The following is a 22996-nucleotide window of genomic DNA, read 5'->3' on the forward strand; positions in this document are numbered from 1 at the left end:
TATATATATATATATATATATATATATATATATATATATATATATATTCTTAGTAACTTAACATGAATTGTTCTGTCACAGATAACATGCATGATCTTTTTCTTTTTCAGTCTGATTTTTCCTTCTAAAAACCTTCCACATTTTGTGGTTTTGGAATGAGCCCTTTGCTGTCCTGCTGTCTGTGAAGGTGCCCTTTACCTTGTCCTTTCTAACCTTGTCCTTGAGCTCCAGTAGAGATGACATTTAGCATGTTCTAGAGACAGTTTCATTTTATTTGTTATGTTTTAAGACTTTACTGTAAAGGCTTCACACTGCTTCCTTCTGTTCCACAAAGAAAAAATTGAGTCAATTTTTCTTGTTAGATCTGTAGGTAAGGGGACCTCAGAGCTGGCAATAGTTAGTGAGCATTGTTGTCCTTTTTGTTCTTGCCCTTTTGTTGTAAGAGAACTAAAGAACTCTTGGATCTAAAAGAGTCAAGAGTACATCTATTTAAAGATCCTCTGTTTACAATTAAGCAACAGGTTTATAGTTCTGAATCTGCTTCTAAATTTGGTAATGAGGCAAACGCATTCCCTAATGCCTTCCATTATTACAGCAACCTCCCTTCTTTAGCAAGATTAAAGAGCAAATCCTGCTGTTCTATTGAAACCATTGCATGACTTTCATTGTTGTTATTTGCTAAATAAACTGAGAATCAATTTACAAACATTGTCCTTAGGAAATAAAGTATGCATATGAACAGAAATATAGAAAATAGATCACTTAACCAGAGGCTACGATCAGAGCACAAACCAGTTTAGTCCAGGAAGAATTTTTAAAATTTTGAATTGGTTTGACTAAAACTGGAAACATTAAAAAAAAGTGTGATGTTTAAAAGTATTTTGGGTTTGGCGTTTTGGGGAAAATCAGGTCTAGCAACATTGACTTGCACTTTATTCTTTGGCAGCAATCTGATGGAAATGAGCTGTGTCTGCAGATATCGTACAATAGGCAAAATAATGACCTTGCAAAGATGTCTTAATCCCTGGAACCCATGATGTGGCAGAAGAGAATTAAGGTTGCTAACTTGCTGAACTTAAAACAGAGAGATAATCCTACATCATCTGGGTGGCTCCAGTTTAATCCCATGAACACTTAGAGAAGAAGGGACAGAAGAACATTGACAGGGAAAGAGTCAAGAGCCAAGACTACAGTGGCTTCTAGTACCTAGAATGTTGTTTAGTTTATAATCAGCAAGAAAATGGGTCCATAGTCCCACAGCATATGAAACAAAATTCTTCCACAATTTGAACGAGAAAGAAATGATGCTCCTGAGAGTCTTTAGAAAAGAAGAGAGGCTATCGCCATTTTGATTTTAGCAACCATCAGCCTTTCTACGTATAGGACTGTATGAACTATGAGAATATCTGATTTAGTTTAGGCCCTGAAATAATGCTAACTTGTAACAGTAGCAGTAGGAATGAATATGCACTATATATATACATATATGTATATATAATCTCTCTCTCTCTCTCTCTCTCTCTCTCTCTCTCTCTCTCTCTCTCTCCCCTATATATGGAGCCCAAATTACACTTGCAACAAAGAAAACATGAGGGGCAAAGTGATGCTTAGCTGGGTGAAGAAGAGAAGGTGGGAAGATGTGGGAACTTGTTACGAGTATTCTTTACACTAATTAGAACAATAAAAGATACTTAGTATCATCAGATATGAGGACTGTTGTAATAAAAGTGACAGATAATGACAAGCAGAGAGGGTGTGGAGAAATGAGGGCTCTTTACACTGCTAACGGAGATGTAAGATAGTTCCACTGTTTGGAACAAAGTTGGCAGTTCTGTTAAAATGTAAACGCAAATGCTCTACATAAGGGAACATTTACTCTTTTAGAAATGAATCAACCAAGAGATGAAACTCACAGCTGCCACATGCGAGGTTGAACAGGAATCTTTATAGCATCATTATTCATTAGAGCCCAAAGTGGAAATGACACACATGTCTAGTGACCACCTGAAGAAGTGAGGAATGAAAGGTGGCCTGTTCATATACTGGACTATTATCCTGCCCTGAGGAATAACAGTCCTTAAAGAGGAATCATTTAGCCATAAAGGAATGTGGCATATGCCACAAGGGGTGGTGGTGGTATAAAAGCATCGTTATATTTTGCTCAATAGAGATTAGTAGCAAAGGACAAAATACTGTATGATTCCATTTATTTAATCATACATAAACCTGCTCAGGATAGACAGCTTTGTAGAGGCAAAATGTTTTGCCTGGGAGATTAGGGAGTGATGGCTAAGGGGTGTGAAGTTGGGTTCCAGCGGAGTGAGAACGTGATCTAAGGGTGAATGTGATGACAGATGCAGAACTCTGAATATACCACATGCTATTAACTTCTGAGAAGTTGTCTGCTATGTATGGACAATACCTTGATGAAAGTTTTAAAAATGAAAGAAACCCTCATTTTGGGGAATAGTCACAAAAAGATGCAGACTTGTTGAATAAGTATCTGAACTGTGCACCCATGGTGGAAAGATTCTGCAATACATAAATCATATCTTAAGAAATCTGAAAAAAAAAAAAAACCCAAAACCTTTGTAGTCATTCGGGGTTACATTGTGGCTACTAGTTAACCTGAGCAAGTATGAGAAAGAATGGGAATTTCTTTACCCCTGAAATCCTGTTTACTCAGTGAGTTTTGGTATAAATCCTGCAGCGTCTTGAGCATCAGAAGACATGAGTGTGGCTCACAGTCCTTTCCTGAACATGCCCTGGCTGCCTTGGCTCTATTACTAATCTCCTTAGGCATTTTGTTTTCCCCATGCCAGAGTGTCATGGTCCTTGGGTTCCTGCCACTATTTCTTCTAATTAATCAACTGAACTTGACACCTCAGGAGAACAGACAGCAGAGAGTTCTGCCATTTTGTCTGTCTGCCTGTTGCACTTGGAGTTCTAGACAAAGGAAGCATCGTGGGCACGGATCTAGGCAGTTGCAGCCTTTCCTAAAAGCCCTGAGAAAAGCATGTTACATCCCTTATCTGCCCAACTACCCATCCTTTTGTACCTTATTGGACACATGAGGAAGGTTTTCTTTTTCCATAGGGTTGAGATGAGCCTGCAATAGTTGCTAGTCTCTTATTTCTTTCCACAGGTCTTCTTGAGAGCCAAGTAAATTGGCTGCACTCTCATCATTAGCTTTAATTTTTATAGAAGTCCAGATCTTTGGTGGACTTTTTATGCTTCTGTACTTAAGAAGTTAAGGCATTGGTCATTTACTATTCTAGCCAGTAATAAGGTCCTTTTAATGGCAGGTTGACTCAGTCAATGGCTAACACCATGTGACTCAGGCTATCACTAGCTTTCTTTTTGATCTGTTACTGGAGAAAAGTTTCTTTTGTCAGATTCTGCTACTGGTGACAAGGTCCTCTTTGAGTCTAACTTGATGAAGAAAACTCTCGGGTTAACAACTACTGTTTTCAAACTTTGAGGACCACCAATTTGAAATGACTTAACATGAAAAGCTTACACAAATTCTTTTCTTTTTATTGCAGCTACTATATCATGATGAGGAGGGGTACAGAAAGAATTTCAAAATAACTACCTTTTAGTTTCATTTTCTTAGCAGGGTCTCTCTGATCTCTCTATTAGACACAAAATGTGTCAGCTACTCAACTCACAAAAAGACAGGAAAACTTGCCAGGAAAGTAGAAGCATTTTTCAAGCTCCCTGTGCAAACCTGAGATGAGCTCATCTGAGCTCTCTCCTTTCCATGACAGATAACCCACCCCTTAGCTCTCATCTTCTCATTTTCCATTGATGATGCCAAGCTGGCCTTATAGTATCTTCTTTTTGTGATCTTATAAAATCAATGACAACCAGAAACACTTCCGTTTTGGGTATGACTTCAGCAACAGTCTACACCTGGAGAGGCTCTGAACCAAGCCAGACGGAAGCAATTTACCAGGAAACTACTGCTTTGCTTCAAAACACTGCCAGTGCTATTCTGGTTGGGAAGGCTTCCTAGCATTGTGACTCAACGCAGAATCTCACTGGCCAAGATGGTGTTCCAATCTCTTGCTGCTATCTGTACCCATTAGAAACTTCTCTTTACCTAGTATGGTTATAGCTGCAGATTAAGTAAGTGGTATTCAGAATGAGACTTGGGCCTCTCTGTGTGTTCTCAACACAAGCTACCTCCCTTGCTGGAAACAACAGTTCTTATCAGAAGCCACCTCAGTCTAGATGCTTAAGTAGCTTACATTTGACTAAGTCAGTTTCTCTAGCTGCCTGAGAGACACCGAGAGAAATCGACTTTACAAGGTGTTGATAAGCATTGTGTCTCTGAAAAAGAGTTTCTCCATGCTCTATAGTTGATTTCAGTTTGACATTACAAATAGTAATTCTGTCTAACAAGCAGTGAGCACTTATGATGTGCTGGGCATGGTTGTTCTAAGCATTTTATGTGAATGAGTCAATGTAATCATCACAGCCTGTTTCTGGGAGGTACTGGTGATTCTCATGCTTGGACTGATGAAGAAATGAAGTCATCAAGTTCAGAAACAGCATAGATTCTTAGGAAGTGGCCAAGTGTGTGATGCAAACCTATGCTCGGATGCTCCCTGGAGCTACACGAGGGGGCACCCACAGGACCAAAGCCTATATTTTTCTTAGGGAAGTATCAGGGTACTTATTTATCTTGAACCTCAGTTTTCTCTCTATTTGACCTATATTTAAACTGAAGCCCAGAAAAACAAACAACCAACCCAAGAGCACTACAATTTCTCCAAGTGTACAGCAGCACCAGAATTTACAAGAATCTGACCACACATGAACTAAGTTGGTGTTGAAGACTCAGGCTAAAAACAGCGTGGACACAAAGCTGGGCTGATGTTTCCCAGGCTTGGAGTCATTCTCAGGGGCTTTCATTTTAGAAGAGCTAGAGAAAGAAAGCTAACATTTACTGAGTGTGAATGATGTTACCAGCACTCAAAACGCTTTTATTCACACACACACACACACACACACACACACACACAGAGAGAGAGAGAGAGAGAGAGAGAGAGAGAGAGAGAGAGAGAGAGAGAGAGAGAGAGGAGAGAGAGAGAGAGAGAAGAGAGAGAGAGAGAAGAGAGAGAGAGAATAAGATAATTACAACAGTTCTCCCTTCCCTTTCCTTCCTCCAACCCCTCCCATATATTTCTCTCCTCTTTGAAATTCATGGCCTGTTATTGTTATTTTATACATTTATGTATATTCCTAAATATAACTTCTTTGGTACATATAATGTTACTTGTATGTATGTGTTCATGGTTGAATATTTGGCTCTGAATAATCAATTGGTATACTCTTTTCTTGGGAAGACCACCTCTCCTACTCCCAGCATTTGTCAGTTATACACCTACAGCCTTATTTAATCTCATACCACTCTGTGGATAATATTAATTTCACTGATACCCAAGACTCTGAGGTTGTACACCTTTTCTCCCCATGATCATGTAGCTAATATAACTGGTAACTGAATGTAGAAGTGTTTAATATTCACTCCCACCTCTTATCTCAGGTTACGTGTAGCTCATAGAACATATATTGTGAAGCAGCATCTTTGTTTTGAGATGGAGTTTTACTAGGGAATCTCTGCTAGCCTAGAGTTTGCTAAGTAGTTCAGGCTGGCCAAGAACTCATATCTTCCTCTCTGAGCTTCTCCAGTAGTGTGATTAAAGGTGTGAGCTACACCTGACTTGAGCAGGATCCTAGCTATTTCCCTATTTTAGGTAGGCAGTTCTACTGCATTCCCTAATCTGTAAGCACCTAGAAACCCAACCTTGAGTTTTATAACTGAATGTTTCCCAACATTGGCAGAAATGTAGATGGCAAACATGATCTTTAGGCACACCAACACTTTCCACCTTGCTTTTAGAGGAGCTACTTGAAAGGTTTGTCAGGAGGTTTGGACAAACCCAGCAGCTGAACGATGGGTACATTGTTCCCAAATCCTAAGCATGGTATCTATGATCTTACTTCATCACTCAGCCCCTCTTTTGGTGCCTCTTTAGAGCCTCTGTTTCTCTTTGGCTTTGAAACTTTTGGCAGCTTCCAACAGCTTGCCTTCAAAGAGCTGAAGATGAGCCTGATGTTACAATAGCTTTGCTTAAACCCCAGGTTTCTATTCATTGTATTAAATTCCAGCAAATGAGGGTATTTAGTCCGTTGCAGAGCTGAACTGTATCTAGCTCAATATAAACAAGAGAGTTAATCCCCCACTGACTAGCAATTGGAAGTATGTCAACAGTGCCCATGTAGGTGTGGGTTGGAGAATAGACAGCAGAAGAGATTTTAGAAGATTGTTGCTGAACATCTGGATTCTGTATAGAAAGAAGATTGAAGATTGGAAAAGGAATGCAATTAGGGAGAAGCAAATGCTTTACACACACACACACACACACACACACACACACACGTACATGCACGTACATCCACACGCACACACACATTTGCCCAAGCAAAGTCTTTAGTCTACCTCAGGGCACCTTAGCCTGACTTCTTCCTTATCCACTTTCATCTTCCCTGTAAAGCTACTACAGGTCCCTTTCCAGATAAGCCTTAGGTCATAGGGACAGAAACACTGTTGCAAAAACAGATATGAAAGGGAGTAGCATGTGTGACTGGAGTACAGTGTGACAACATAATCCCCGCACGGACGGATGAGGTCAGTGTGGGTGAAGCCGGCTTTCCTAGCATCTACTGAATCATCTGATGGGAGCAGCAATTGAAAAGAATAAATACAAACACATGCAATATACCACCACAAAGGCTGTTAGCCGACATCTAAGAAAAAGGATCCTGTCTTGATAGGATCAGTAGGGTGAGAAGGTAAAGGGGAGGTGAGCATTAGGAGACCTCAGCACCTTCTTGTTTCTCACATCAGCTATGCAGAGATGTGACTTCAGGTTGCCTGGCCACTAAGAAACAAGGTGTTGGCCAAGTCGGTATCTAAGGTCTCTTATGGTTTCAACGGCTAGGATTTGTCCCAGGCTAAGACGTTTTATGAAAGTACACTGTTTTGACACCACAACCTTGGAAGGATTGTACTCTTAGTGTCATTAATCTTAGGCAATGTCCAGAAAGTTTTGTTTATCAGGCAGAGATATTGGGAAAGCATTGGCAGGGGTACATTTGACTAAAACTACAGTTTGGGGATTGGGTCACATCTAACTATGCATCCCAAGTGTGCGTGACATATTGTAGGCATTTAGTCATAAGGATTTCTGAATAGAAGTGGACAGGGGTTTTCAGGTTACCTGCTAATGTGACAGCAATGGAGACAGAGTCATATCCCAAGGCATTTGTGGCATTGCAAGTATAGAAACCCACATCAGCTTCCACTGGTGCCAAGATCTGTAAGGAATCATCTGGCTGTAGAAGAATCCTGGAGCAACAGAAAAGAAATGTAGACCTGGTCAAGTCAGCTGATTCCTTTTGGAACTCAGTATGGGGAAGATGTGTAGGGATGTATTGAGAACTATGTTCTAACAACCCAGAAAGACAAGATAGGATATTCAGGAACCCAGGCTCTCTCATAGATTTGATTTGCATTTTGATGATCTCAGATAGGGTTTTTTTTTTTTAAAGTGTGCTGACTACCTGCTCTAATGCTAATAATTGGAACAGACAGTAGTTGTTATATGGAATACATATAACACGCATCATGAGAGAGGATGCTAAAACAAATGCCACACACATTTGGGAAAAGGCTTATTAAGGAAAATGAAAAGTTACAAGGAAGGAGTGGATCCTAGTTGGATGGTCGGAAGATCACAGGGCTTTAAGATACAAAAGAAGCTACTGTTCTGGCATTACAGTAGACAAGAAGGAGCTATGAAACAATTATTGACAAGATGATTGTTATCTGAAAGAAATTATATATTTTCAATTGTAGGCAGTAATGTAAACATTTATTGCTTCCATTAACCTGTAAACATGGGTGCATACCATAGATCATATTGCTTTCTTCTACCACAGTATTATAGAGGGCCTTCTAAGAGAAGATGCCCAGTATAATGAAGCAAAACTTGTCCTTCGAGGTCATGGAGAGACAAGTCTAGAACAGCCACATAATACTTTATATATTTTTGTCTATCTAAAAAGAATCACAAGAGTTAAATTGCGGGTACCTATAATCAACTTCAAAACTTGATTCCCATCTCTGTCCACTGATGTTCTCTTTCTATATCCATACCATTTCTAAGAACTGCACCTCTACCATGACGGATTAGCAATTAATGATGGTGCCTTCAAACTGATGGTTCAGTGACTCATCCAGGCTGACAAAACCTAGAAAGTGTATGTAGAGGTAGGAATCTAGAAGAGTCAGAGAGACAGGGTAGGAACTAAGATATCCAGGGCATGGAGTAGGAAGGTCTTAGGTGGAACACACCATTCATGCCATGGGGAGGGGGGAGGGGGGAGTATTTGTGGGTCTGGAGAGATGGCTCAGGGGTTAGGAGCACTGACTGCTCTTCCAGAGGACATGAGTTCAATTCCCAGCAACCACATGGTGGCTCACAACCATCTGTAATTATAAACCAATGCTCTCTTCTGGTGCGTCAGTGACAGTGTGTTCATATACATAAAATAAATAAATCTTTTAAAAAAGGGAAGTATTTGTGACATTTCTAGACCAGTTATTTCCATCTTGGTGGTCCTTTCCAATTTCATAGTTTCAAAGAACTACCCACTAGTACTAACATCCATCCCTGGGAATCAAGCAAGCACCAGTAGGTCACCTGTTCAAGAAAGAGGAGGACTGTTAAGGCATGACAGTTAATTAAATGCCAAGAATTGGGTATCCTGCCTCAGCAACATTCTCCAACGGAATAACCACTCTGTTTTCTTTACTACGTCTTTTGCAGGGTCCCTCTAGACTCAATGGCTTTGCAGTTCAGCACCACTGCTGGGCATCTCTTGGTTTTTCTAAAGTAGTTGAGCAGTCTTGAGAAGAATGAGTCTCCTTAGCTCTTGTTGTCAGCCATGGACTTATTATTGTGCTGCTATTTTTACCTCTGTCAGAGGGAAAGCAAGAGTAGGACTGTATCCCTCAATCTAGCTATGTATGGGCAGTTCTGTTATTAAAAAAAAATGGAGAAGAAAACAGAACACATCAGCCTAAGGGCGGTTTTGTAGTTACTTTAGTACTATTTTAGAGCATCACTACAGTACTGGGGATGGCCATGGTTTTGCAGCCTTGAGTGATGCTGAAGTTGCGTGGCGGGTGACAGGAGAGCAACAGGAGACTGTGAGGCAACTCACCCACTCATTCACTCACGCATTCATTAATCTTTGGATTTTTTTCTCAGACAGTTCATGCCAGTGTCCTTCAAAGAAGCTAGTAAAAGAAAGATAGCTATGTAAGTTATCTTTGATAGCGGCATCACTGTTTCCTAAAGGAATCTTACCGGATGCAGCATAATGCAACAGCATTGCTAAGTCTCTTCAGGTGTTCAAGCTGTTTTAGATTTAAAAATTGGAAAAAAAATAGTAAAATGGACCATGGTTTAAATCTTCATGATGTCCCAGGGATACGCACACACTTCCACACAATTGCTTTATAAGAATAGCAAAAGCAGACGGCATCAATTTAAATAGAACATAGTAGATCATATTCAATTTCACCACACCGAAAAGGTAGGGGTTAAAGTTCACTAAATTCTCAAATCCATTAGCTTGCTTGCCTCTTTACAACCAGCATCACTTCTCCTTCCCTTACAGAAATGAGTCCTTAATACTTGAAGCAGGAGGCTGGAAGATTGTTCTTTTGAACCTTACGTTGGCCTTGCTAGGATCTAAGAATCAGTCATTGACAGACTTTCTAACATTACCATCTATCAGCTACTAAAATGTAGATTTAGTATGTTTCTTGCTAAGCTGTGAGACTGCTATTATAATGAATAATGCAGAGAACTTCCAAACCACTGTTTGCACTGTTTGGTATTTCCACTCCCAGTATCGTTTGTTAGTAATTAGTAATGCTTGATCCTTGTGATGGTGTGTGTGTGTGTGTGTGTGTGTGTGTTAGGACTGAGGAAATAGAAGGGTCACATAACATTGGGTCACATCTCTCTGAGTTTATTAGATCTCCATATTCAGGTTACTTTTCCATAGAACTATTATGCGTGTCTGAGCTTATACGAAGAGCACTGACCTCTGTGGAGTTAGCTCAGGATAGAAGATAAATCCTTCCACATCCTATCTACTCTCCCAAATTCTCCCTGACACTGAACCAATCCAGTTCTATTCTATTAAGATTCCACAGTTCACAGGAAGTCTTCCTTTTTGTGACTTCCCATTCATTCTACAAAGATCTTTTCAATCTTCAGTGTTTCTTTCTTTTTTTTTTAAAGTTAGACTATAAATTATTAGCTCAAGGGTGAGGACTCTTATTATTTCACCATTAATATTCAGCAAAGTATTGTCATGTTGAATCAGTTCTTGTTTAAGTTACCTTCAAAGCAACTGGGCTGAAGGTGATCAAACCCACATGGAACCACCATGTATGGTGGAGAGTGGACTAGAACTCAAGATTCCAGGATTCTAAGGACTGAATTCCAAGTCAACTCTCTCATGAATTTGTTCTGTGGTCTTGGAGGAGTCATTTCTTTTAACTTCTCAATGACAGTCCCTATATACATGAGAATTACAGCACCTACATAGGGTGTTGATTCCTCATGGATTCCTGCATTTGGAACACATAGGAAAGACTGGTAACAGGATACACTATGGACATGAAGTGACTGTTTTGCGACTGCTGCTCTCGTCACCACAATTCCTGGTCCTCTTTCATGCCTGGGCCCACACAGTCTGGATGTTGCACAGCACTGTTTTAATGATGTTTAGTGTCTTCTATAGATCTCAGGTTTGCCTGGAACTTGCATTGCTCCTGCCTCTTCCTTCCCAGTGCTGGACAGCAGGCTTGTGCCATCATATTCAGCCTGGGGAGCGCTTCTGAGATGAGTGAATGGATCAGAGACCAGGAGCTTTAAAACAACAACATAAACTCAGCACACAGAGGAAAGAGCAAGGGGCTGGCTGTGTAAGAGGTAGGGCAGTGGAGGAGAGAAGGGGACAATGGCCACAGGCCACACTGGGTTGGCAACAAATGACTCAGATCTATCCTTGAGTCAGGAACGTTGCAATCAGGACAATTAGTTCTCCCATAACTGTTTTAGCACTGTTAACCACTAAATGAACAATTTAAAGAAAAACAGCCAGAATCCTGCAATTTTAGAAATCTATAAAACAACGAGAATGAGAATTGGCAGGCAGTGAATTTAGGAGCAAATGGACAAACTTAAGAGCAGGCACAAAGAACTCAAGAGTCCTGGGTAGAGTAGGGATTGGGTCTTTTCCTTATCTTCAAGTGAACATTTCTTTTTCTGCTCACAGGTTCTAGAGATTATGGTAAAACACAAAGGGGGAATGAGAGCCAATGTTTATTACACAGGTGCACATGGTTTAAATCATTTAATTCTCTCACAATGTTACCGGCTTTGTATTATTTTCTACATTTTGAGAGGAGGCACGGGATTAGACATAAGAAATTGATTCAGGTATTGTATGCTCGGATCAGGAATGAGGAATGACTTTGGAAAATCTTATTTTTATTTTAAAACTCGACCAAATGCTGTCATCTATTGAGGCCAAATAGGAAGATATGTGGGCTGGCCACCTTCTTGGCAGGTGGTAATTTGTGCCAACATTGGTAGTTATTTAGAGAAATGGATGCTATAGTGTTTAAAGTCTGAGTTTTAGGAAGTTTGAAGTTGAAGGTAAAAAGATGGCCGTAAGACAATCTACTCTGAGGGTGAGAATTCTTTTGTGAAACCAAAAATCAGAGTAGCCCTAGAGGCTTGCAGAAGAGCTTCATTTTGTGAGGATATTTTGTGGAACTGACTGAGGCTCATGAAGAGTTTCCTACCACTACTTGGCCAAGGCAACTTTTCAACCTTCGTTGTTTTACATGCATTTGCCAACTAGAAGTTATTTAATGCTGAAGCCTCCCAATTGTTCAGATGGAAATACAGAAAATATTTTTGGAATGGGAAAGGCCACCTGACCACACATTCTTAACCCCGTCCTTATGCTTCCTGCCAAAGATTTTGGCTTCTTTCTTTTTAGAAATTCATAACATCTTGAATTTGCTAATGTGGGTAGTTTTATTTTCTGCTTGCTGGGTAATTCATTTCAAACTGTAAGCTGCCCATGAAATGTGCCTGACTGAATTTTCTGACTGGTGGGTAGGGGGTGTATCCCAACTCTAGCCAGCATATGCTTTTGTAAATAGAGTCCCCATCAGAACACTGCATACCAGTGTGGGTACTGTCTATAGCTGTACTCAGGCTATGGGGGTAGAACTGAGTAGCTGACACAGCTTATACCCCAAATGCTTACTGTTTGGCCTGTTGCAAGGAAATTTTTGCTGACTTTCAACATGCATTTTCAATTTTGATGTGTCTCAGTGATTTCCTCATTTATCAAAATGGTATTTCATGTTTTTCAGGATCCTACCATTTACTAAAGACTACCTTTCTAGCAGGAATCAACTAAACACAAGTGGGACCTGAAGTCACCCTCTCCCTAGCCTTTGCAGGAAGATCCAGAGCTGATTCTGTGCTACACTTGTGCTTGTGGGTATCCCCTGATGTGCCTGTTCTGCCTACGCTTGTGGGTGTCCCCTGATGAGCCTGTTCTGCCTACTCAATTCCTGAGCATCATCTCTTTGACCTCCCCACTCTCCCTCAGTGCTTTCATTTTGCTGAAGCCTAAGTATTTATTGGGATGGTTCCTACGTCTCTGACTTGCTATTCCTACACTTTTCAACTGGGAAAAAACATTTGTCATTTCCTTTAGTTCTGTAAAGGAAATAAGCCAAACCAAACTGAAAGTGGTTGATTTCCCCTCTTCCCTCTTCCCAGCCTCCAGTTTTTATATTATCTACAAACTTGGAAAGTAGATTTCGTGGACTTATGACTTCTACATACAGCATGATCCACAACTGTGGTTCTGAATTGACCTTGGAGGAATTTTTCATCCCATTCTTTCTCTCATTTGGAGAAGTTTCCATCTGTGGATGCTCTATGTTGCCCAAGTTAAAGCTTTCCAAATACTCCTTAATTCATCTCCTGTTCAACACTACTTTGGAACATTATCCAAAGTGTTCTGGCCAGAACACCACTGAGAGCTTGCAGATTTCTCTCTTCTGCTAGATCAGAAATAATAGCAGGGAATGTTAGCAGGACAGGAGCATCCCCTTCTTATGCCTCTCCATTATACTGTGTCATTAGACTCCGTTCTATCAAAAGCCCCTCGACAACTGCCCAGACATTTATTACATTACGAGTGAAGCTTCCTGCTCTTACACTCTTACTCTCCTACTCTCTTACCCTCTCTGTCCCTTCTCTCCCCATTCCTCTCCCCCCCATCTCTCTCCATATGTTCCTGACCAGCCCTCCCCCTCTCTCTCTGCATTTCTATATCTCTACTCCCTCCTCAACTCCCCTCCCCATCCCTAAATAAATGCTATTTCATACTAAAAAAAAAAAAAAAAAGAAGAGTGAAGCTTTGCTTCTCTTTTACAGTAACAGGTCAGTAATGCAGAGAGCCATAGCTGGTCAATGTGCAAAGATTCTGTGGCGTGCCCAGCTCTAAGTGAGACAGCTATATCACACCCCTAGCACCAGCACTCAGGGGTCATGTCAGCAGAGTGGAAACATGCTATGAGCCAGAGGTAGTGAACATCTGTAGCGAAGCAGTATTTTTTCAGATGTGACAGAATTATTGTCCATGTGAATTCATAGCCACTGTGTGTGACTTCATGCAGTAGATCCACACAAGATCAGGGCAACTAAAATCCCAGCATGAAAGGGAGAGGGGCTCATGAAGCTCTGTCGTTAGCCATAGAGCTATCTGGCAGTTGATAGCTACAGAGAAAGCGAGAATCAATTTTCCTTATGGATGTGGCCCTGAGAAGCTACCCATGCTCCAGCACACTGTCCTACACCCATGCAGACCAAGTGGGCTCACTGGATTTATGAAACTGGATAGGAATAGCAGAGGGGGATAGGGGAGAAACTGGTAGGGGAGGGGGATGGATTTGATCAAAACTTATTACATGCATGTATGAAGTTCTCATAAAATAATATAGTATCTCAGTAAATTAAAAAAGAAGAGTGAAGCTTCTTACTTTGTGAAATACCAGAAGGTCACGTGAGACAATGGCTGTAGGTTCAAATGACAGTGATTATGGACACTGACAAATAGGTATCTATCATGTATCGTGAATGTTTCAGACACTTGTTTGGTTCTCTACTGCTATGGTTTGGGTAAATATTCTCCATGGTTTCTATGCTAAAAGTTAGTCACTATCCTGGGCAATGTTGGGAGGTAGTGAATACTTTTAAGAGGAGAAGCCTGGTGTAGGAAATTAGGTCATAGCAAAGTGATCTTGAAGGACCTCTGGGACTTGAGTCCTTTCCTTGTTTCTTGGCTACCATGAGAGGACAACTTTCTCTGCAACGTGCTTCTGTCACAATATACACAGGCCCATAGCAACAGGGATAAGTGACAGATTCTGTGACTTCTGAGAGCATGAGCGCAAATAAACCTTTGCTGTTTTTTAAGTTGTCCATCTGAGGAATTTTGTCACAGTGATGAAAGGTTAACCTGTCTGTACCCTTGCTACTCTGAAAGATAAAATGAAAGTTACTATCTGGTTTTATTGATATCATTTTGATTTTACTAGTAATGAAATCAAGGGTTTTTTATTTTGTTGTTGTTGTTTTAAAGGTTAAGGCTGACTTATCAAGTGGCAAAACTGGATTTGTGTCCAAGTTGCCCTGAATCCAGCTCAACTGCCTATTATTGCGTTCTGTAAGTGGATTTAAAGGAAATGGGGGAATAGGGTGTACATATGAAAAGAAAGGGAGGGGGTAGGCTTGGGGATTTAAAGGAACTCATCAGCATTCCATCTTCCAAATCACTGTCCAGGCAGATTATGACCTATGAGCTGTCTCCTGCCCTAAGAATAAATAAGATTTTTTTTCCACATCATCTAGCTTCCTTACACTCACCTAAGTTCTTTTGGAGAATTCTATACCTTCAGGGGCAGTCATACTTAAATGCTCTGAGAGCTTTATTGGCTGAACTATAAGTAGTACATGCCCCTGGTTCACTTTTGGTCTAAAACTGTTAAACAGAGCAAAAATGTCCCCAAAGCTATGGTTTGGTCAGTAAAATTTAGATATTGTTGGAAGGCAAACTTTATCTCAATTTGGTTAAGTTCATTGCTGGTGTTAATTTTGCAGAATGTGGCCATTACAAGTAATACCTTTGCAGTTGCATTCAGATTGAAGAATACTGAATCGTTTGTATATGTTACATACATTCTTGCTATCGGATGAGGAGAAGGGCCCTACTCAAATACAAAATACAACTCAAAATGTGATGATTTCTGAAGAGTAGTTAGAGACGATACATGACTGAGCGTCTTCTTACTTATTGTCTCTGTCTTTGCATACGTGCATACAACTCTGTGGACATACAAGGGCAGCACACGAATGTGACAGTTCTAATGCTTTTACTGAGTGCCCTGTGTGCCTCACATTGTGCATATTGGTAGCTGGCTTCATACAGGTGAAGGTGAACCTACGACCAGAAGTAAAGGTTTCCCTAAGACAGATGGATACAAGTGAAATACAAAAGCCTAATATTGGAAGCCAGCTGGCTGGGATACTGAGTAATAATTTGTATCAGGTTTAGTTGGCTCCAATGGCTTCCTTAAAAACAATGGCAAGCCCATGTATTTAACCTAGCAAAATTCAATAAAGACAAACATAAGTCAGAAACGGACTCAGATTGCCTTGGCTTCAAACTCCAGCTCTGCTCTGTATTGTGGGATTTTCAAGAAAGCTCGTGTGACATCTCTCTACTGCAATTTCAACATCTGTGAAGGTCGGATAGTAATGTTAAAGGGTTATTGTGAGGGTTAATGAGTGCCCAATGGGAGAGCTCTAAATATTAGCTGTGACGATAATAACCATAAAGACTTCTCCATGGGTCCAGACTCGATGGAAGTGTAGGAGGTCAGAAGGTATCTGCTCCCCATTTTTATTTGGTTATATGAATGCTTTCAAGTCATATGTCCTGTGCCACAGAACCTGAGGACTTTCTGAAATGTCTAGAAGAGAGAAACACAGAGCAATGTGGCACTCTACTCTTAAACTGTGGGCTATGACCCTTTTGGGTTCCCATATCAGATATCTTGCATATCATTTGTTTACACTGTGATTCACAACAGTCACAACTGTGCAGTAGCAACAAAATAATTTTATGGTGTGTGTGTGGGTCACCACAGCCTGAAGAACTATGTTAAAGGGTTGCAGCATTAGGAAGGTTGAGAAGCACTGTTTTAGGAATAGGTGTCCCTCTCTACCTCTGCTTATCCAGAACAAAAGCCACAGAGACCACACTTCCCAGTAATTAGAAACCCTCCTTCTATACATTGGTATCCACTAGAGATTCCACTGTTCATTCATTTCACCTTTGTGTGCATAAAATGTTCTTAGAAACTGGGAAAAATAAGACACCTTTTTAAACATCTTCTTTTGAGGAAGATGAACACAATTCAGAAGGTAAGACAGAGACGCAGAAAGCTAATTCTGGTGCACAATGGTAGCAAGTAAGAAAGACTTCAGATTGGGGTACATGGGAGCCCTGTATGATGTCATTTGACCTAGCCTTTTGTGTAGGCGTCTACTGTAGAGGAGCAGGAATTAACCAGACACAGTGGCAGGAAGTTCTGTGGAGGAGCAGGAATTAACCAGACACAGTGGTAGGAAGTTCTGTGGAGGAGCAGGAATTAACCAGACACAGTGGTAGGAAGTTCTGTGGAGGAGTAAGAATTAACCAGACACAGTGGTAGGAAGTCTCATGCAAATTCATAAGCTGGAAGTAACTAGGTGTTGCTCATGGGCAGAGTTCAGGGCCACTAGGTTCGATCTGGTGAGAGATAAGGCTAGAGGGATGGGCAGATGTCAGAGATGAAAGGTGCTGTGTTTTGTGCAATGGTATTTGGAGCTTACCCTCAAGAGATGGCAAGCTACTGAAGGAGTTTTAGTCTCAGAACAGCACAGGCAGGTTTGCCAGAAAGATTCTCAAATGCAGCATGGTGTCCAAATATGGAGTGATAGGTAAACATCTGAGGCTTCAAGGACAACTACTATGAATGTGTGTGTGTGTGTGTGTACAGTACAATTTATATGCATATATATATATATATATATATATATCCATTACAATTTCTTTTTGTTTTGAATATTTTGAATATTTTCTCTATATATACAGTACATATGTATATATCTATCTATCTATTATAATTTCTTTTTGTTTTGAGTAACGCCATTAAAATGTACAAACCAGTTTTTAAAGTAATTTTTTAACATAACAGCTCCCCCAGTGTCTAAGCGTGAGATCTTGTGCAACTTAGTTTAACACTCCATTATTCAATTTCATTAATTCTTTTAATAACACTTATTTTGTGCATGTGTTTGTGTATGGTTTGTCCACATGCGTGTGGAGGTGCACATGCTACATGTACTTATGCAGGTCACAGGAGGACAGTCTAGTTTTTCAAAGCTTAGGAATTACAAGTTTTCTGCCCATTGGAGTTTCATACAAACTGGCACCTAAACTAGCAAGGTAATTTCTGGAAAGCTACACTTATGCCCTGTTTGTCATCTCACCACTGAGGGCCTATCATTTGACTGCCCAGCAGGGACTTAATGACATTCAAATGATTGTTACAATGGACCCCTCCCAGGCTCCTAGCTCCCACTCACACTTTGTTACAATTCTGTGATACATGTGAGTCTGTAAAACTGGGAATTAGACTGTACCACTTACTGTCTTGGTTACTAGTCCCCTAAATGTTCTCCTGATTCTTAGAGACCAAAACTTCCCTGGGACTTTACTTAGTATTGTGACCTCATTCCATTGCCCACTGCAGCTGAATGAATTTCTTTTGGGATTCTACAACACCACAGACTCATTTTTTCCTCTGAGATTTCGTATAACTTTCCTCTCATCCAGAAAGCCTCTTTCTTTCTCTTGGTAACACATCCTGAGCACTCGCCATCTTTTGGATTTTGGCTTACAGAATGTCACCTTAGAGTGTGTGCTCAGAGTGGTCACTGAGGTCTTCTCTATCAATACTCATTTTACTTTTGTACCAAAACACTTATTACCATAGTTTCTTGTTTACTGTTCTGTGTTTATCTTCCCTCTCTCTCTTTCCCCTGTACCATTCTTCTTACTATTTAGTATCTGTTTGGTGTCAGTTACCATCTGAGCATTAGAATTAGAATGGTAAAGAAAGGCTGTGACATCGTGGACAGACAATTAGTAAGTGAATATATGATGTATCAAATCACCATAGAATCCTATAAGTCAAATACTAGAATTAAAGGGCAAGAGGACAGTTGGGGAGGGGGAACCTGTTGTAGATGGCACAATCAGGAATGTTCCCTCTGATATCTGTTATTGGAATAGAACTCTAAATGCATATACTCCTGTTTCATTCATCATAGTTATTCCCACTGAATTGACATATACAAATAGTTGGGCATATTGTTCTGTAAGCATGACCAATGCTGCCTTTATCCCTTTGGCTTCCTAAACAGACTGTGAGTTCCATCAATAGGATATGAGTGCTCTTTCCCATCATCCTCAGTATCTAACACAAGATCTGCTGTGGTAGGGCTGGAAGAATAAAGGAAGAAGAGAATGAGGAGCACTGTGAACCAGGCTGTCACAACAAACTCAGGACACTTTGGAAACTACTGTCTGATAAGTTGACATGTGCTTCTAAGAATCATGTGAATTCATTGCATAGAATAAATTTTACATGTAATATGGGTCAATAGTATCAGAATTTTTTTTCACTTTTTTCTGTCTTGACTGGTTCTTGGTAGTCTAGGGTATTTATTATACACTTTAATAAACCAGAAAGTCCAATAGACCAACAGGGTGCTGGATTTTGCAGATTCCTAGGAAGGTGGATCTGGGCAATAAGCAAAAACAGACTAACTGAGCTAAGTCTAGTACGTTCAGCACGTCTCTGTCTGAAGCTAAATGAGAGTTTCTGAACCATGACGACAAAGTGATGAGGATCTAGGGAAGAAAGTCTTTATGGCAGCAAAAACTGTATGAAGTGTGTATAAATACACACACACACACACACACACACACATATATGCAAGCAAGCACTGAAAATATGTGTCTGTGTGTGTGCGCGCGCAAGTGGGCGCGTGCATGAGAGAGAGAGAGAGAGAGACAGAGAGAGAGAGAGAGAGAGAGAGCGCATGTGCGTGATCAATAGTACTCTGAGTACATTGCACATGGCATTGTCTTCCTGGAAAGTGAGAACACACATTGGGATGCTTAAAAGAGTTAAGAAAAGTGAAAACTCCCAAATAATTTCCAGTTGGGGAATTGTTAAGAACATTCAGGAACGGTAATCAGCTGTTAAGAAGGCGATATGGATCTCTACATACTATTATAAACACATGAAATAAAAACCTACTCAAAGGTTCTGAGCATGACTAACATCCCATTAAAACCTCAAATCTTAAGTGTGTAGATGGCTTTATATAATACAATAAAACACAGAAAAACCCTAACAGGATGTATACCAAATCATTACAAGTTATGGTCTCTGCGGATGAGGGCAAGTTGCACTTTTACTTTATAGATTTGGATATCATCTGAATTGCTTTATAGCCATTTTATTACTCTTATAATAAAAAATCAAGTGATATATTAAAAAAACAGATATAAAATGCAGCAGTAAACACATGTGTTTAGCTTTAACAGAACACTTTTCAAATTCATATGACCACTGAACCCTGATCTGTGGAGCACTCAGCAGTGACTTGTGCAGGCAACGCTGAAATCACGGTGCTCAGGCCTCGCCCCTAGCCTCACCAGCATTTGGATTTTGAACTCCTGTGGTCATTTATAAATGAGAGAAAGAGGTTCCGGTGACCTCAGAGATTGCCTGGTAACTTGTCAGTACCCCTCTATACTACAGCCACTATAAAACTGAAGGGGGCAATTAAGACATGCAGCACTGCTCTTGGTACATAGGTAGTATGTGCCTAAAATTGTGACTGCTGTTATTTCTACTGCCACTGTGGATTTTAATTTTATCAACAGCCTTGGTCCAAGGAGCCAAGTAATAATCCTTGCTGTCATCCCAACAATAACATTCCAGAAAACAGAGACCATGAGACATTAGGACACATAATTATACAGGTCTAACTGAGGTAACCTTTCTAGAAAAACAGCCTAGTTCAGAGCTGACACGAAGGACGGCCCATAGGAAGTAGCTGGTGCTAGCTGCCCTCTCTCCATCCCAGAGAGACTAAACAAATGTAGAGATGGTCCTCATGTCCAAGCTTTTCAATGGCTCAGCTCGTGAGTCCGAAAAGCAATAATGCTGTGACTTGGGATGATGTCCTTCTACCCAACATTCAAAGCTATCCAGAGGGCACCTTGTTCATCTTTGGTTTCCTAATGGGGTGGGATGGTGAAGCAGTGCTGATCACTTATGAGATGGTAGTATACTGTTCATAGATTATTAAGTGCTCTGTTCTACTCCAGTATTATCTAGCAGAAACAGGTCTGAAAGCTGGGTGGTTATTTCTGTGCCCCCCTTTCCTCTCCACAACCCTTCTTAGACCAGGGTTCTATGTGGCTCACCTGTCACTGAACTGAACCGCGTCTCCGTTCCTGGTCCAGTGGATGGTGGGTCTTGGGTTGCCTACCGCCTCACAGTGCAGAAGCACACTCAGGGTTCCACTGGCTAGAGCCACAGTCTGCCCCAGATGGGTGACTACCTCGGAGGCTGAGAGCTGTTGTGCTGCTGAGATCTTCCGCAAGATGGTGGGCTTGCGATGAGGCCTGCGGGAGCCACCCCCAGCCTCTCCAGAGGAGCTCCTTAGGGAGCTGCTGAAGCTAGAAACATGTTTGTGAGGTGGGATGGCCATGGGAGGAAACCTCTGCTCAGAGGGCTTGTGAAGCATATCCTGGTTTTCCAGATGGCTTCGGAAGATGTCTTGGGCCAGCTGGGCCACCAGGTGCTTGCTGTAGAGGTCCCGTAGCTCCTCTGGCTGCTGGGACAGGTTCCTGAGGATGTCGTCCAGACGCTTCTGCTCGGCCACCATGGTGAAGGGGAGATGCAGGAGGGCCTGTTCAGCATTGGGATCCTCTTCTGAGGATGCGTTCCTTTCTGCAGAGTCCTGTACATCCCACGAGGCCAGGAGCTCCCCTGGCCAACCGCCCTGCTCCAACAGCCTAGACACAATGTCATCATAGCGGTTTCCAGGATCTGCAGTGAGGCCACGCTTCTCAGCTTTGCTGCCGTTGGAGAAGATGCCATTTTGGTGTTTGTGGGTTTGCAAGGCCTCCTTTGGATTAGCCTTCCTCACCTGCAAGGCCTCCTCTTCCTCACTCCAAAGGCTCAGGGGCCTGGCCACGAGCTTGCGGTTGCCTCCAATGAGCTTAATCACAAACTGCTCCCGGGCAGGCCCTGCAGAACAGGTGTAGATGCCTGCATCTGAGGGCTTGAGGCGATGGATCTTCAGGTAGCCAAAAGGGGCCACGGTAACATGAGCGGAGCTGATGCTGTGCTGGCCGTCCTTCTCCCAGGTGATGAGGGGCTTGCGGAATCTGCGTGTGGGACACCGGAGCACCACGGTAGTCTTGGGAAGCAGGTAAGCAAATCCTCCCACAACGAAGTGCAGCTTCCTCTGCCTGCGGGTCTGGATGTATATGTTCCGTGCAGCTGCGATGTGAGGGCTGTGCTTGGTGGAAGGCCTTCCAGGCTCTGGTTTGACAGGGATGCCAGACCGAAAAAGAACCAAGAGCATGGAAAAACCAGAGTGAGATAGGGCCATCAGAGAGGTCAGAGGGCAAAAAGGACAAACCCGGAAGGAGCTGGCTACCAGCTGTGGCTCATTCAGCTACCCCACCTTCAAAACTCAGAGCACTAATGAGGTGTGGTGAGGGGTAGCCCCACAGGAACCGAAGAGGTGGAGGTGACTGGAGCCCCGAGAAAGGCAATCCTCATTAAAAGCATTTAAAGAAGAAATGTGCACTGTTAAGAGAAGCAGGCAGAGGACAAAGACGAACACATTTCTCTGTTAAATATCTGCCTTCTGGGCCATGCAAAGAACCAGGGCCCAGGGTAGAGAGTGGGGAGCCAGGATTGTTCTAACTCTGGGGATTATATTACACAGAACAAATGTGTTTAGAGCAATTTAAAACCCCAGTTTGGATAACATTAGACTTCATTAGGAGTAAGCAGCCTCCAGATTCCAGATCTAGTATGCCAACAGGTGACCTTCGTCCAACCCTTGCAAGCTGCTTTTGCAGGGGAGGAGAGAACTCAGCTTCGACGCTTGAATGATTACAATCCCCCTTTCATCTCCAGTTGAGCACTCCAGCCATAACTGGTTTTAGGCTCTGCTGCCTCACAATGCCCCACAGCTCTAGGGCTCAGGGAAGGTCCTTGCCTGGTGGCTATGGATGCTGTCCCCTCCACCATGGAGGTCTGTATCCCTCCTACCCCCAGAGCCCTGACATACTCACTTGCACAGGTTGCCAGCATACAGGGTCTGATGGAGGAAGAGAAGGGCAGGGGAGGGCACAAAGTGGAATTGACAACAGTGGAGACCCCGGTTTTCAGCACCCTCTGGCAAATGGCACTTCGAGTCTGGGTGCCCTCCCCACAGCTCACAGAGCACTGGTGGAGGAAGAAAGGATAATGTATGAAAGTCCCATAAACTGGAGTATTGGTTCCCTACCTGTGGGTCGCAATCCCTTTGGGGGTCAAACCACCCTTTCACAGAGGTTGCATATCAGATAGTCCTGTATATCAGATATTTACATTACA

General features: G+C 41.8%; 1 protein-coding gene across 2 annotated transcripts in view; it reads right to left on the reverse strand.

Annotated features, from left to right (window-relative positions):
- Adamtsl1 (ADAMTS like 1) overlaps positions 1-22996 on the reverse strand; it is a 359587-nt gene that overhangs the window by 66290 nt on the left and 270301 nt on the right. For both annotated transcript variants that reach the window (XM_028773326.1, XM_028773328.1), the window contains 3 exons: positions 22693-22846; positions 20803-21928; positions 7293-7420 (listed from right to left, as the gene is read on the reverse strand). In XM_028773326.1, the coding sequence (XP_028629159.1) occupies positions 7293-7420; positions 20803-21928; positions 22693-22846 (1408 nt within the window). The remainder of the gene's footprint in view (positions 1-7292; positions 7421-20802; positions 21929-22692; positions 22847-22996) is intronic.

Source organism: Grammomys surdaster, unplaced genomic scaffold (assembly GCF_004785775.1).
Source record: "Grammomys surdaster isolate TR1022 unplaced genomic scaffold, NIH_TR_1.0 225, whole genome shotgun sequence".
NCBI lineage: Eukaryota > Metazoa > Chordata > Mammalia > Rodentia > Muridae > Grammomys > Grammomys surdaster.